The 16,306-nt window shown below is 39.3% G+C and overlaps 1 protein-coding gene across 1 annotated transcript in view; it reads left to right on the forward strand.

The window, feature by feature from the left end:
• The window catches only part of EDIL3 (EGF-like repeats and discoidin I-like domains 3), a 287,168-nt gene that overhangs the window by 108,323 nt on the left and 162,539 nt on the right, over nucleotides 1-16,306 (forward strand). The window contains exon 2 of the mRNA XM_010008401.1: nucleotides 2,449-2,577. Within this exon, the coding sequence (XP_010006703.1) occupies nucleotides 2,449-2,577 (129 nt within the window). The remainder of the gene's footprint in view (nucleotides 1-2,448; nucleotides 2,578-16,306) is intronic.

Below are 16,306 nucleotides of genomic sequence, written 5' to 3' on the forward strand. Positions count from 1 at the left end.
GTTGTATATTTTTTTTTTTTTGGGGGGTTTTTTTTTTTGTTTTTTTTTTTTTTTTTTTTTTTTTTTTTTTTTGAGGAGGGTGTGTTTGTCCTATTTTCTTTAAAGGTGTGTTTTACTAGTTTTATTTCTGTAGTGTGAGAGAATGACAATTAAAAATTTACACCAGTGACTGACAGGTGGGTCAAAAGAGCATGCAGTGCAATTATTTCCTGAACATGGAAATACATGACTGTTGTTAGAAGACAGCATTGGTTTTAATAGTCCCAAACTGTAGGTCAGGTCGCTTTACTTCAGACTGAAAAAGCGAACTACAGTTAGGTATGCACTCTTTGATCATAGTAGGCGATTTCAGTTTCTGGAAAAATAATGGAGAACTGGGGATACATTCTGCTAGTCAATCAGTATAAAACTTACACATGGAAACAGTTTTTTTTGTCTTTTTACCTGTTTGTTTCTTTCTCGTGTTGCATGATTGAAATCAGAAAAAACATTGAATCAGGAAATCCAGGGTAAAAATGTCCCCTCTCATTTTAATCAGGACATCAATATGGATTTGCATAATAATTGTTCCTACTCAAGATGCTATTTCATTCATTAATTTAAAGGTATGGGAGTACAGTTGTCAGAGCATTCAGTTAATAGTGATTGTTCTTTTCACACAGTGCCTACGTCCCATGAAGTAAAAAGCAACCATGCTTTGCTACCCCAGTAATGCAACAAGCTCTGAAAATGATAAGACTTGACTGACTTAGATTCAGTTAGGAAGACAGATAATGTCTAGTCATTAGACACGTGATATCTATCATTGATTCTTTTCAAATAGCCCTAGTTCTCTGTCAGCTGTACAATCTTCAAGATAAAATTGTTAATTCCAAGTACATAGGCTCATGATAATTCTTGGTGTCATGAAGGCAGCCTAAAACATTACAGATTACAATAAAATAAAATTAATCCAGCAAGATGACCCATAACTAGAGGTTTTTTGCAATTGATGTTCGGAATTCATAAAAGCAGTTTTGTACTGTTAAATTTCTTCAGTGATTGTTAGATTGGAATTCATAAACCAGGCACTAATCTAAATGCTGTGTGCCAGAAAGGTGTTGAAAACATTTTGAGTTTCCTTACCGCCCCTGTAGACCAAAACGTATTATAATGTCAGTACTACTGAAATAAACAAGTGGATTTCTGTAAGTCTTTACAATTACATGAGAAAAGACTGGCAACTATTCAATTTTTAAAAGCATAAAAATTAATATACTTATTTTTTTTAATAATTGTGTTTATGCAAGTGTTGCATTAAGTTGCATTTGCAGAAATTTTGCAAAACTGAACTGCACAAATTATTAGTCTTTCTAAAACCAATACTGAGCACAATAGAGAGCACAGATCTCTCTTAAAAGATTAAGCTCAAGATAAATAAAAAATGCATCTAAATATGTGTTTAATTATCAGAGAAAAAATATTAAGTGGAAGCTGACCAAAGCCTGTGGCATTTTTTAGAATTCAGTTATCCTGCTGGGAACAAGGGACAATCCCGTGTTTCTGTATATTTGTAGAGCCGTAGGTTGGGCTTATTTATGGGAGTTGAAACTAAGGAATCACAAGAATTGAACCAGTCACTCTGTTTTATATGTCCTGAAGGCCGTTTCAGATAACAACAGATAGGAAGTCACAGTAATGTGCTATATATGTTGGGGACACAGCATGAACATACAGCAGCTGTGGTTAGAGGGCTTCACAACAAAAATAATTGGCTGGGTGTAAACGTACCGTTAGAATTACATTGCTCAAAACACTTTAATGCCTTTAGTCTGCACTGCCAGACTTTATCCTGAGCTCACGTATAATTAGTCTTCGTGTTACTGACATAATGCCAACATAGAAGAAAACTGCTGGCCTGAATGCCATGCTCTGTGTTTAGCAGAAATACAGCTGCGTGCTAGAGCCTTATCTGGATCAAATCTATGCTGCTGGGAGGATTAAGAGACAATTTAAGCCTGGAGCACGTGATGATGTAAGCAGTCTCCTTTGCTTGTGAACCAGGTGATAAGCCTGCAGCCTGCATTGCAACAACCGTTGAACTTTATGTTGGAAGGGAACCTGGAGAGGTAAAATCCTGGAAAAATTCCTTTCCACATACATAACCTGAATGCCTTTAAATGAAATAAAGAAAAAAAAAAAAATTGTAAAATTTTATCGTCTTTAGCAAGTGACGAGCAGTCAGTGTGTCTAAGAGAATCACATTTTATGGAGTAGAAGGCTGGGGGAAGATGATTACACAGCATGTGCTAGCCAAAAAGTATTCCAAGGACATAGATGTTGTCATTCCTTTCTGTTTTTGATTATCAGCAATCTGCCATACTTAGAACTTATGCATAGCTTTTGGAGAGTTTTATACAGTTGGGTTTTTTTTTATTTTTTTTATTTTTTTTTTCCTTTAATCCGTAGGTGATGTGTGTAACTCTAACCCCTGCAAAAACGGTGGCATCTGTCTGTCAGGGCTGAATGATGACTTCTACTCATGCGAGTGTCCTGAAGGCTTCACAGACCCCAATTGCTCTAGTGCTGTGGAGGTTGGTAAGTGCAAAGTTTGAATACTGGAATAGTTGAGTATCCCATTAGACTGTGGCTGGCCAACCAATGATGTTGTCCATATTGGTAGTGCTGTGGTCATTGCTGTGATCATTATTGTTTTTTCAACCTTATCTCTATGTCATACGTGTCTATATATTAATTAACAGATGGTTTAAAAAAACATCTGACAAGTGTTTCTGCAGAACATAATCACTCACAAAACATCAGTATAATTAGATCTTTCTGTATATTTGTCTGCTGATCAATGACCACAATGACAAGCTTAGTTTCTGATGGCTGTATGGCTAGGTCTAGAGTAAAGAGTAATTGCTTAAACAAGTGAAGTTACAGAAATATTGTATGAGAAATCAGAATAATACACAGTAGTAACTTGTTTGAATATTAAAACAATTACCCAGCTGGAGGTTGTAATTAATCATTATAGGTATGCACAGAGTGCAAGCCAAATTTATAGAAATTTTGTGATATGTGTTTGATTCAGAGTAAATGTGAGTGCTAGCTACAAAATATCTGCCAGTTCAGGCGTCTATCTTAAGAAAACATGAGGAAAAAAATGTGCGAAGGAAAAGAGGGCAGCTTATTGTGCCACAGGCCATGCCATCATTTTCAATGGAGCAGAAGTGCTGCAATTTGACCAAGCTTTTATACTATCTTGAATAAGGTATAAAATTACAGGAGCAATACAATTAAAAGACACTGCTGTTTAAATAGATACGCTTTCTACCTATCTCTTCCATGGAGCTGTGAGAGTTACAATAGGAAGGTAAAAGACACAAAAACATTGACTTACAGAAGAGATGGCAGTGACTCTTACTTTGTTCCTATTAGGGAAATATGCAGAAGTGGGGGTTCTGTGGCAGTTCTTTTATCGGAAGCCCCTGCATGTCCTGCCTGCGTGTCTTCTGCTGACAGCCAAATACTTGAAAGCAGTACCACCCTTCAGGAATTTCGTACTGTACGTCGTGTCTGTGGTTCATCCACCTGGGTAACTCTAACATGCTTCAGCTTGTGACAGCTGAGTAGTGCTCACAGGTTTTGCTTCTGCCAGCTGTACTGGAGGACACCAATACAGTGCTTTCTGCCTCAGGCAGAAAGACAGTGACAACAGCCTTGCTTCTACAGATGTCTGGTTGAAACTAGGCTTTACATCTAGGCTCAGCACCTCTCTAACACTGCAGCCATTCTAAATACGTGAGGTTTTCATATTTTAATGAATAAATAAAGGCTGGACAGTCACAACATGCATACCTTGTTTTGTGGATTTAGTATATTCCTCTCTATCATAGGATAAGGCAAGTAGAACTTACTCCAGGAATCCAGGGTTGAGTTTGTTCTGGTTTTGTTTTCAGCTTTTCTTTTCTGACCATGATGCTATTGTGGTTCTGGGAATTAATTCTTTTCCTCCACGATGCAATTTTAAGGGAATTTCAAATTAATTTTGTTCCTGTGAAGATAAATTTTTTGCAGACAAGCAAACTAGTTCCTGTGAAAGAACTAGCAACTTTGGTCAGACACCAGCTGCAATTTTTTCTGACTGTAAAATGTCATCCTAGCTGGTTCTTAGTTAATGTTTGAGTTGCACAAGAAACCACTTATTCCCTTGGTACAGCCACACGAGAAGCCAGGATGCACTGCCTCAGAATCCTGTTTTCCATCCCTTTTCCGACCATTTTGAAGGATCTGAATTAATCCTACAGCTGTGTATCACGCTACCCTAAAATGGCCTTGACATAGGTTGACTGCAGGAAACTTATGGATTCTTCATGTGCTTGATTGTCAGGAAATTGCTTTGTGTATAACTGGGAGGATGCTGACCATGGTTGAATCTGAGATAAAAACATATTGTGATAATTGCCAATGTAATTTACAGCTAAGTAGTAAAAGGGCTTTAAAAAACCAAGAGATGTACTTAGCTAAATTCTTCAAACACTTCAAAACATTTGTTTGGAAAACAGAGTAAAACATAAACATATAGATTTAGCTAAACAGATAAAAGATAATTATATCAAGCTTCCCAAATAGTGGGATGTTTTCCAAAGACAATAAGGACAAAGATAATAAGATGAGTCCAGAGAAGGGCCACAGGGATGATCAGAGAACTGGAAGACCTGCCACATGAGGAGGTGCTGAGAAAAGAGAAAAGAAGGCTTAGCGGACACCTTATTACCATGTTCTGGTACTTAAAGGGTGTCTGCCAGGAATCTGGAGACTTCCTTTTTACAAGGGGTCACATGGAAAAGATGAGGGATAACGGGTGCAAGTTTAACCTTGGGAGATCCCAGTTGAACACAAAAGGACAATTTTTCACTATGAAAACAATCAGCCATTGTAACAATCTCCCCAGGGAAGTGGTGGATTCTGCACCACTGGACACGATCAGCTGGACAGGACGCTAGGTAATCTTGCCTAGACCAGGCTTTTGTCAAGAAAAGTTGCACCACATACTCCTTGAGGTCTCTGCCAACCTGGTGTTCTATGAATATCCATTATTTTAGCATTCTCACCAATTTTGACTTCAGCCCACATTTTCACAATAGATTTACTAGCAATCAACAGCAAAAGCAATTGTTTTGGCAGAAACATTGTACAATTGTCACTTAGAACATTTTCTGCCCTGCCTTTGATGTCGTTTATTAAGCTATTCTGCTTACATGCATTTAGGCTATCCAGAAACTTAATTTGTCACATCATTTTTATTAATGTCTATTGATTGCCTTTTCAACAGAATTCTGTGACCTTTGAGAACGTTAGCCAAGGGGCCTGATTATGTGATAGTTCCTGTTTAAAAATCTATTTTTACAGTGAATGCCATGTTAAAAACACTGCTGTAATAGAGATGTGAAACTATAGACTATAGACTTCAGAACAGAACACTGAGAAACACCCTTAACATACTGAATGTACAGCTGCTACAGTCCTATTAAAAGGAAATTTAGTACTCTGTACTCATACTGTAGATTCTAATAATGAAGAAAATAATACAAGAGTGCACTTCAAATAGTTTAGCGAATACTATGAGGATATATCCCATTAAACCAAAACAAACAAAAATCAGATTCATACAAAATCAGCTTCATTTTAATCAGGTGCCATGCTGGTGGGGCTCCACTTCACAGCTTCCTTCATTGCTCAGAAGTGGAAACCTGGACATTAGTAAGAACTTTGCAGCAATAAGCTGTTGATCAGGAAGACTAACACTCTCCCTCTCCAGCATCCTCATAGATAAACTGAGGAAGTGTGGTCTTGATGGTCAAGTAGTGAGGTGGATCATGAACTAGTTGAAAGAAAGAGGTCAGAGAGTTGTGATCAATAGCAGAGAAACTAGTTGAAGGTCTGTGACTAGTGGTCACTAAAGGGACTGGTGCTGTTTGATATTTTCATCAATGACCTGGATGAGGGAACTGAGTGTGCCCTCAGCAAGTTTGCTGATGACACCAAACTGGGAGAAGTGGCTGACACACCAGAAGGCTGTGCTGTCATTTAGTGAGACCTGGACAGGCTGAAGAGTTGAGCAGGGAGAAACTTGATGAAATTCAACAAGGGCAGAGTCTTGCATCTGGGGAAGAACAGCCCCAGGTACCAGTACAGGCTGGGGGCTGACCTTCTGGAGAGCAGTGTAGGAGAAAGGGACCTGGGGGTCCTGGGGACAGGAGGATGCTCATGAGCCAGCAATGTGCCCTTGTGGCCAAGAAGGCCAATGGCATCCTGGGGTGCATTAGAAAGGGGGTGGTTAGTTGGTCAAGAGAGGTTCTCCTCCCTCTCTATTCTGCCTTGGTGAGGCCTCCTCTGGAATATTGTGTCCAGTTCTGGGCCCCTCAGTTCCAGAAGGACAGGGAGGTGCTTGAAAGAGTCCAGCACAGAGCCACAACAATGATTAAGGGAGGGGAACATCTCCCTTATGAGGAAAGGCTAAGGGAGCTGGGTCTCTTTAGCTTGGAGAAGAGGAGACTGAGGAGTGACCTCATCAATGTTTACAAATAAGTTTAGGGCAGTGTCAGGAGGAGGGAGCCAGGCTTTGTTCAGTGATGTCTAGTGATAGGACAAGGGGCAGTGGGTGCAAACTGGAACATAGGAGGTTCCATGTGAATATCAGGAAGAACTTTCCTATGAGAGTGACAGAGCCCTGGAACAGGCTGCTCAGAGAGGTTGTGGAGTCTCCTTCACTGGAGACATTCAAACCCCACCTGGACACATTCATGTGTGATATGCTCTAGGTGATCCTGCTCTGGCAGGAGGGTTTGACTAGATGATCTTTCAAGGTCTCTTCCAACCCCTGGGATTCTGTGATTCTTTGTCCATAAGGAAATAAATCAACACAGAACCAAACATGTATCACAGAAAAAAGCCTAGCAGAGAGGAGCTGGTTTTCTGTCCCCCTGTCCCACTCCATCTTGCTCTTTTCCCAGAAAAGACTAACCTTCAGCTGTGAGATCTGATTGTTCTTCCTACATTCAAATAAACATGAGCCCAAAACACTATTCTGGTTTTTCACTTTTATACCATGGAACCACTGAAATTATTTTAAAGAACAAAAATATAAACAGACTGTTCTTCCTTTTGCAATTTTTCCTCATAATCAATCAGCATCAAGAGTAAAGCATGACACTTTATTAAAGAAGAACTTACAGCCATATAATAAAACTTCTCTGTTGGCAATAAGAAACATGGTGAATAAGTCACTTTGGTAGATTCTGTCATAATAGCAATAAATATAGTAACTTTGGGTGACACTAAATGCAGGAGTGACAGTACATGCTGAAATCTGGAGTTCGCACTCTAGTTCCCAGTATTCTGGGCAATCTGCGCTCAGTGCTGTATTGTACTAAGGAGAGCCCTGCCAGCAGGCTAAAGGATGGGATTACTTCCCTAGAATCCTTAACAGATTGGAGCACCTGATACATGAGGAGCACTTAAGAAAGCTGGGACTGTTAGGCCTGGAGAAGTCTTACAGAAACAAAGACAACAGAGCCAGGGTCTTCCCAGTGGTGCATAGTGACAGGACAAGAGACAAGCAGAAACTGAAATTTACAAAATTCCACAAAAACATATGTAGGGTTTTGGGGTTTACTTACTTGTTTGCTTGCTTTTTCACTGTGCAGTTGATCAAACACTGGCACAGATTGCCATGGGAAGCTGTGAAATCTCCGTCGTTGGCAACATTAAGAACCCAACTGAATATGGTCCTGAAAAACCTGTGCCCCTGGTCCCTGTGCCTTTAGAAGTGGCATCAGACTGCAGGTCTCCAAAAGTGTCTCTCATCCTCAACTACTCTGATTTTGTGACCACCAGTACTTTAATTTCCGCTATTCCAGGCTACCTCATTTACAGCTAAGGCAGCAACTGTCTATCAGTTGCAGACCAGATACACATGACTAAACCACTGGAATTCTTTTCTAAGACTAGTTCTACCTTAGGGAGATAATCTATTAGTACATATGTTCAACTTGTGGTGCAAACAATGCACCTTAAAAAATCACATATTGTAGGCATATAAAAACATCTTTTTAAATCATTTAGTCATTTCAACTCACAGCATTAAAAAGCACCTGTAACAGTGACTGGAAAATAATGACAGAAATTTATCCTTACTGATTTTTTTCACAAGCTTTTGTTCTGTCAGTGCAGAGGTCAGAACAGCGAAGGCAGAGACTTAGGTTGTGCAGAGAAAGCCACAAAGCCAACAAGATCTTAGCACTCTGGGTCTAACCCTTCTTACTCATTAATTAGGAGCATGAAAAGACAAGAATCCCTTTGATTCCCGTGTCCCAGGCTGAAAGAGCAGCTGTCAAAGAAACAGTTCCCTTTGGATACTGGAAAGACTAAACTGATACAGAGAACACAGTAATGTGACAAATAAGGAATCCCACAATAAGTTCTTTAACAGTTAGCAGAATAAACATGTAATGCAAGACTGGCATCTCTTTTTTCCTTTCAGCTCCTCTCTTCTCTCAGCCACCATGCTGCACTTAGACCCAGCTTTTCTATATTATAAGATGATGAATTTGCCTTTCCACCTTTCTGAAATGCACACAGATAATTTTACCGTGTTTTTCAATAATGAGTTCCTCTCACTGAGTATTGAGAGCTGATGCAAAAGGTAAAGACACTTTCCAAAAGGACACTGACAGCCTATTTGCATGCAGCTTTGGAGAATGTTCCCAGCTCTTCTCTAACATGTTCATGGCTCCTGTATCCTCCCTGTCATTATACATAATTTATTTTTCCACTTAGGTAAACTAAACATGTTCACCAGCTTACCCTCTCAGACAGCTATTGAATTTCAGCGTTAAAAGCTCAAAACTGAGTAGTTTTAAGTCACTCATTTTCCAGACATTAACAGCATGGCCACTTACAGTGCATACTGTGATAGCCTTGTGGCATACTAAACTTAGCTGCTCTTTCCTTAACTTTTATCTTTACTCACATATTTTTCTCCCTGTTTTCCCCTACGCATGCACTAAAAAAAACAGGGATTTTTTTTTTTTGTAAAAAAAAAATTCCCCCAGTATTATTTCATGTATATAGCCACATTGTCATTGCTCCCCTCATGCACTGTCCTGGACGAAGCTACTTTTCTTTCATCAGCTTCCCATGTTGATTAGGATACATGTTAATTGTTTCCCTGAACAGTATGTATTGAAGACTTCCATTAATTGTATGTAACAGTTGTAGTCTATTGTACTTCTGTGATTCACTTGGTTTCTGAGAATTACTTGAGTTCTGTGATGTGTTTCAATAACAATGTTAATTACATATTAATCTTTTAAAATCTATGTTAGAATTCATGTTTCTGAAGATATAGATAGGAGTCTGCTGAAGAGGTAACTCAGGCCATAGTGTCATAGAATAATAGAATGCCAGGTTGGAAGGGACTTCAAGGATCATCTGCTACAACCTTTTTAGGTAATACTGTAGTTTATACGAGACAGCTCAGCACCCTGTCAAGCTGCGGCTTAAAACTGTCCTAGGTGGGAGTCTACCACTTCTCTTGGGAGACTATTCCAATGTTTGACTGCCTTCATGGTGAAAATTTCACCCCTTGTTGATGAAGTTCTTGTTCATGGAACGCAGCATCTTGTTGGCTTTCTTTGAGTTTGTTGTCCACCAAGACCACTCTTCCAGCCTGTCCAGGTCTTTCTAGAGAATGCCTTTCCCTCTCCCCACTCAGTCTGGTATTATCAAGAAGCTTTGTCAGTGTACATTTGATCCCATCACTCAGATCAGTTACGAAGATATTAAGCAGCGTTGGGCCCAGTATTGATTGCTGGGGACCTCATTTGTGACCGGGTGCCAATTTGAGAAGAAGCTATTTACCACCACCCTGTGGGTGATGCCTGTCAGCTGGTTCCACATCTTCCGCACAGTCCACTTACCCAGGCTATAACACATCATTTTCTCTAGGAGGCGGCTGTGGGAAACTGTATAAAAAGCTTAGAGACATCCAGGTGGAGAATGTCCACTGGCACCACATGAACCAAGTAGGTGACTTAGTCACAGAAGGCGATCAGGTTTGTCATGCACGATTTGCCCTTGATGAATCCGTGTTGGCTTTTCCCAATCAGAACCATGTTCATTTAGGCTAATGCTAGTATGTTTTTTAGATGAGCGTCCGTATTGCAGTGCTGAAGCTGAAATTCATTAGGATAGCACCACAGAACAGCTGTGGTTGGCAGTAACCCCTATGAAAGGTTGTGATGGAGACTCTACAACCTCTCTGGGCAACTTTTTCCAATGTTTGACCACACTTGCAATGTTTTCATGTGTTCACTTAGAATTTCTTATGTTTTAAGTTGTGCCCATTGCCTACTAACTGGATACCACTGAGAGGAGCCTGGCTCCATCTTCATACCTTCCCATCAGGTCTTTTTATATGCTTGGGCAAGATCTCCCTGAAGCTTCTGATCTCCAGACTGACCTTATACAGCCTCTCCTTCTATGAAAGATGCTCTAGTCACATCTGCATCTATGACACTATTTGCTGGGTTTTCTCCAGTATGTGTATGCCTCTATTGTACTGTACAGCATTGGACACATTACTGCAGATGTGTCTCACCAGTGCTGATCAGAGGGAAGGATCACCACCTTTCAGCTGCTGACTGTGCTCTGTCTCATGCAGCTCTGGATACTGTTGGCAATAAAAAAAGAGTGGTTAATACACTGCTGGATTTAATTAGAATGTATCTTTTGAAGTATGTTGAAGTATATGACTAATCTGAAACTCTCCTTAGTACCATTGATCTTTCGATGGTCATCCACAATTTTTGTAGGTAGTTAGAAGTTTAGTACCTTTATGAAAAATCTCCTGTTGAATAAACCCTATCCTGAAAATCTTGCCACACTTCTTGTTTTCCATTTATAAATCTGTTATTTGAAAGCTGAAACTGGCAGGGGATGAGTAGTTGTAGTCACACACTTGAGCATTTGACAAAAGAGCAGTGGAACATACTGAGGAAGATTTTATGCATTTTAGTCTAATTAAAAAGACAAAAACGCCCATTCAGACTCTTTTTGCCAGAGCTACTGCTCCGAATGAGACCTTGCAAAGATAAATAAGGTCTGTGAGCATGGCTTGGTCTGTAAAACACATCTCAAGCCCCTGTTTTCAATTGGAGTGATGAAACTTTCCATAGTACAGCATGTTTTGTTTAAAAGCTCCAACACTGGTGCCAAGCCTTGCATACAAAAATGCTCAGAAAAGCATGCATGTGGGTCATGTAGAACTGTCAAAAACCAGTGTGGTGTGGACTCTCAACCCAGATGCTATTAAGTTGGAAATTCCAAGTATATAGAGCATGCTTAAGGCGTGGTGCTCCAGAAAAGAAAACTTGGCACGCTGCAGATCAGACCTGCCCAAGCTGTGAGCACTGGCAGGGAAGAATATCCCATGAGCCAGTATCCACTGAGATCCTGTCTGATTCTGACTAGGATTTTTGCCCTACTTTAAGGGGTGGAGACAGAAGAAGGAAAAGAAAAAAAAAAAAAAAAAAAGTAAAATAAAGTAAAATACAATAAAATACAATAAAATTAGGAGAGTTTTCCTAAGTAATGTGATGTGTGCATGGACTGGTATGTTTTAACTGGCTCCAAAAAAGTAGGTTGAATAAGCCAGGTCTGTCTGTTACATAAGAGGCACACAAAAATCTGTGGAGAGCTCAATGTTAACAGCCAAGTGAAGTTGCTCTTTGAATGTGTTCTCCAACATTGTTTGCAAAAAGAAGCCTGCAAATAATTCAACCACTTAAAAAAAAACAACAAAAAACAAACAAAAAAAACCAGGTCTTGGTGGGCAAAAGCTGAAGCATATTAAAACAGCTGAATGCAGTACATGACATGTTGAGAGCTAATGGAATAAATACTCTGGCCCACAACTTTATTCACAATTCACATCCATTAGTACCTCTGAAGCAGTCCAGGTGCCTGCAAGACTTCCTGACATTGCTGCTAGGCTGTTTGTAGTGAAATTCCATATTATGTTGACTTTGTTGTTCAGTGTTGTTTATTTTTGGCTGGTGAGGAAAGATCTGGAGAGATATAGTTTCTATAAGGCCGTGGTTAGAACAAAAGGGTGTTTTGTGCAGAGTCTTACGTTATGCTTGTCAGATGCTCATCAGCTGTAACACAGACTTGGTCCTGTCCTGGGTATATGTAAGCTTGAAGAGATAAGTGTTTAAAATAGGTCTTACTTCTATTTTCTGTTTTTTCTTTTATTTGTTGTTTTGGGTTTTTTTTTAATATTTTGTTTTATTTTTAAATTACTGTAGATTGTTAATGCCCCTAAAAGAGTTCCTTGCATGATATCATTTTTGTATGTATGCCATTATATTTTCCAAATATTAAACCAGCAATCTGTATGTACTTGTCAGATTCTTAAGAAATGAAGAATTGCAGAGCCTTTCATATTTTTTAAAAAACACCACTCATTAAGAAGTATCAGGGGTTAATTACTCTCTGTTTTGCTAAAAATGGCGTAGTAGCTGTACAGATTTCACTTTCTTGTTCCTTTAAGTTTCTTGGCTGATGTGAAGTAGTTCTGATGTTTTTGGAGAGACCATACAACTTAATTTCTCATGAAATTTAGACTTAAGAATAAATGCTCTTGAAGTACTACTCCTGTTTGTGTTCCTGTTTTATGCAATATACTGTGCTATTGGATTTTTATGCAGAAGGATGTGACTAAACAGCATGGAAACAACTTACTAAAATAAAAATGCCAGAAGGAAGCTGATTCTGTAGCTGAAAAGGCAAATTGGTCTTTAATGAGATGATAATTCTGGCATCCTAGGAGATTCAGATTAGAAAATTTTAGACTTCCTAGGCAAAAATGATCAGATGGAAAATCTGGTGGTGTTCAGATTAATTCAAGTTCTAAATGCAGTTCAGTTCCAGAGGAAAAAAAAACAAAAAAACCCCACAAAAATTAAAAGCTGAATATTGAAACACAGAGACAGATGGACATTACTGTTGTTTCTTTATTTTCCTCTCTAAGTTGTATTCCAGATTTTTTTTTCTCCCAAGACTATTTGTATAAAGGGCTTTTTAAGCGCATAAAAATGCATCAGGATTTGGAATAATTTTTGCTTACCTTTTTCTCTCCATGTATGTTTACTCACATGTAAAATTAAAAAGTAAGGAAATATTTTTTAATACTATAAAGAGATGCAGTAGTTTATAAATCCTTTTTCTTTTCCCCAGGAATAAATATTCTTATGCTCAGAAGCAAAAGGGTAAGAGTGCCCAAATGTTTCTCTCAATCAATTTAGTCTTTGTAACTGGGAAAAGTTGCTGTTAGCTGCTCAGAAATTCCTCTTCACTCTGTAGCTCTGTGGGATCTGATGCCTTTGGATGATCATTCCTTTTTTTATTATTTAAAATCTCTGTAAAGTCAATTGCTTAAGGGTACAAGATCTGATCTTTGCTGTTCAGTGCTCCATTTCAGATTCAAAATTATCTTAATTCTGTAAAACAGTGTGGAATAATGTATCTACCCTACTCTACCATTTTTTAATGTGCCTTTCCAGAATACTAAATGAACTTGTTACGATTTTGAACTGAAATACATACAGCTAGCGTAGTCTGCATTACATCCTGGTCTAAAAATTGAAAGGATGTGGATCTGTTGGATGGACAACTCAGTGGAAAAGGAATTGACTGGATAGTTGCACTCAGAGAGTAGTGGTCAGCAGCTCCATATCCAAATGGAGACCATTTGGAGACCACCACACAAGTGGTGTTCCCCAAGGGTCAGTACTGGGACTGGTGCTGTTTAACATATTTATTGGAGACATGGACAGTAGGATCAAGTACACCTTCAGCAAGTTTGCTGATGATACCAAACTGTCTAGTGCAGTCAACATGCTGGAGGGTAGAGACGCCATCCAGAGGGACCTTGACAGGCTTCAGGAGTGTGCCCATGCCAACCTCATGAAGTTCAACAAGGCTAAGTGCAAGGTCCTGTGTCTGGGTTTGGACAATCCTGAGCATAAATACAGGTTGGGTAGAGAACTGATTAAGAACTGACCTGAGGAGAAGGATCTGGGGGTGTTGGTTGATGAAAAGCTAAACACGAGCCATCAATGTGCACTTGCCGCCCAGAAACCAACTGTGTCCTGGGCTGCATCGAAAGAAGCCTAATCAGCCGGTTCAAGGGATGTGATTCTACCCCTCTACTCCAGACTTGTGAGATCCCCCCCTGGAGTACTGTGTCTGGTTCTGGAGCCCTCAACACAGGAAGGACAAGGAACTCTTGGAGCAAGTCCAGAGGAGAGCCAGGAGGTTAGTCAGAGGACTAGGACACCTATCCTGCAAAGACCAGCTGAGAGATTTGGGGTTGTCTATCTATCTCCCAGGATACTTCATAGCAAACTTCCAGTACCTGAAGAGGGCCTACGGGAAAGCTGGAGAGGGACTTTTTATCAGGGTATGTAGTGATAGAATGAGGGGTAATGATTTTAAGCTGTAAGAGGGCAGATTTAGGTTAGACATTGGGAGGACGTTCTTTAGTGTGAGAGTGGTGAGACACTGGAATAGATTGTCCAGGAAGGCTGTGGCTGCCCCCTTGCTGGAAGTGTTCAAGGCTAGGTTGGATGGGGCTCTGAGTTACCTGATCTAGTGGGAGGTGTCCCTGTCCATGGCAGGGATTTGCAACTAGATGATCTTTAACGTCCCTTCCAACCCAAACTATTCCATGATTCTATGATTTTATGTTAAAGACTGGGAACTGTTGGTAGGAGTGGCCACAACTCTGAATGTAGAAGAATTGTGCTGGTATACAACAGATGAGATATTTAATTTATTTTTTTCAGCAAAACAGTACCCACGGAGTCCCATTTTACCTGGGTAAGGGAAGAAGAGTTTTAGCTCTTAAATGGTTTGGTTCCTTGTTGTGTTTGTTTGTTGTTTGTTTGTGTTTTTTGTTTGTTTGTTTTCTTTGGTTTCTTTGTTTTGTTTTTGTTTAGGCTTTGTTTGTTTGTCAGTTTTTGTTGGTTTGGTTTGTTGTTTGGTTTGGTTTGGTTTGGTTTTCCCAAATACAGATATAATTTTAGGAACTTCCTGGGGTAATTGGGATAATGGATGAACTGAAACTGTGTTTCCATATTCCAGCCATCTGAGGGATGTCTCAGTGTTCTTTCCTCATGTAGGGATAAGATCAGTTTTTCGTCTAGACTTGTCACTGTTCAGTGAGATGTACCTGAGGCCCCCCAGTTCATGTTAGCTGTTAATATCCAGGCTGAAAGATCCCCACTGCTGTCTCTCCTCTTCCTGCGTTTACTTGATAAACTAGGTGGGATGGTTGTTTTGGGTGTGAAAAGACACGATATGACATGTGCTTCCTTCTCGTGCACCCACATCTGTGGAACTGGGAGTTATTCAGGGTGGGTTTTAACACTACAGCTATTTTATGGCAAGATCATAGAATCATAGACGAGTCAGGCGTTTTTTTTCTTTTGCTTTCAATTTGACACCAGAATGGATGATAAGGACTTAAGTGATGAGCTGACTGTGTAAAGCATATTAATAATTTCATTTAGAGATACTGGGAGTTTTTGATGCTGTATCACAGGTGTACAGATTTCTTAATTTCATGATGCTATGAAAGAATGATTATTATGATATTTATAATATTAATGACCAAAATTATTAGGGTGTGAGATTCTGTGCTAAACTATGATTGCAGTTTTAATGTTTCAAATGTATTAGTTGAGCTGAACACCTGCTTAAGAATTGCCATTGCACCTTAAGTTAGGAGAGTCAATATATTATTTCCTATGTTAAAAAAAAAAAAGTTATCAATGAGATTAAAATTAATATTTTCATCTGGTTCTCTCTGGCTATATCTATAATGTTAGAATATTAATTTGGGGTACAAACTCTCCATTCATCCATACCATTTTCATTTTGAGTCATGCACTAAACTGATTCCACTGTAAAGCTGGCAAAAAACCTGAAGACTGGAAAAGCATGTCCAAGGGATTGACTTGGACACGAGCTTGCTTTCTTGTCTCTGAAGCTAGAAAGGATGAGGAAGAATTCCAGTTACATGATTTGATGAAGCCACACTTCAGTTTCCTTGGAATTTATGATGTTACTCAGTTTATGTGTGTCTTCATGCAGAATTGGTGCAAATATACATAGTTCCACTCTTCTGAACTATGCTTTCTACAAATACTTAATTCAAATGTACATGAATGCATGCAAGGTTGTAATGATTTTT

The sequence above is a fragment of the Chaetura pelagica genome, unplaced genomic scaffold (genome assembly GCF_000747805.2).
Source record: "Chaetura pelagica isolate M959 unplaced genomic scaffold, ChaPel_1.0 scaffold191, whole genome shotgun sequence".
Taxonomy (NCBI): Eukaryota; Metazoa; Chordata; class Aves; order Apodiformes; family Apodidae; genus Chaetura; species Chaetura pelagica.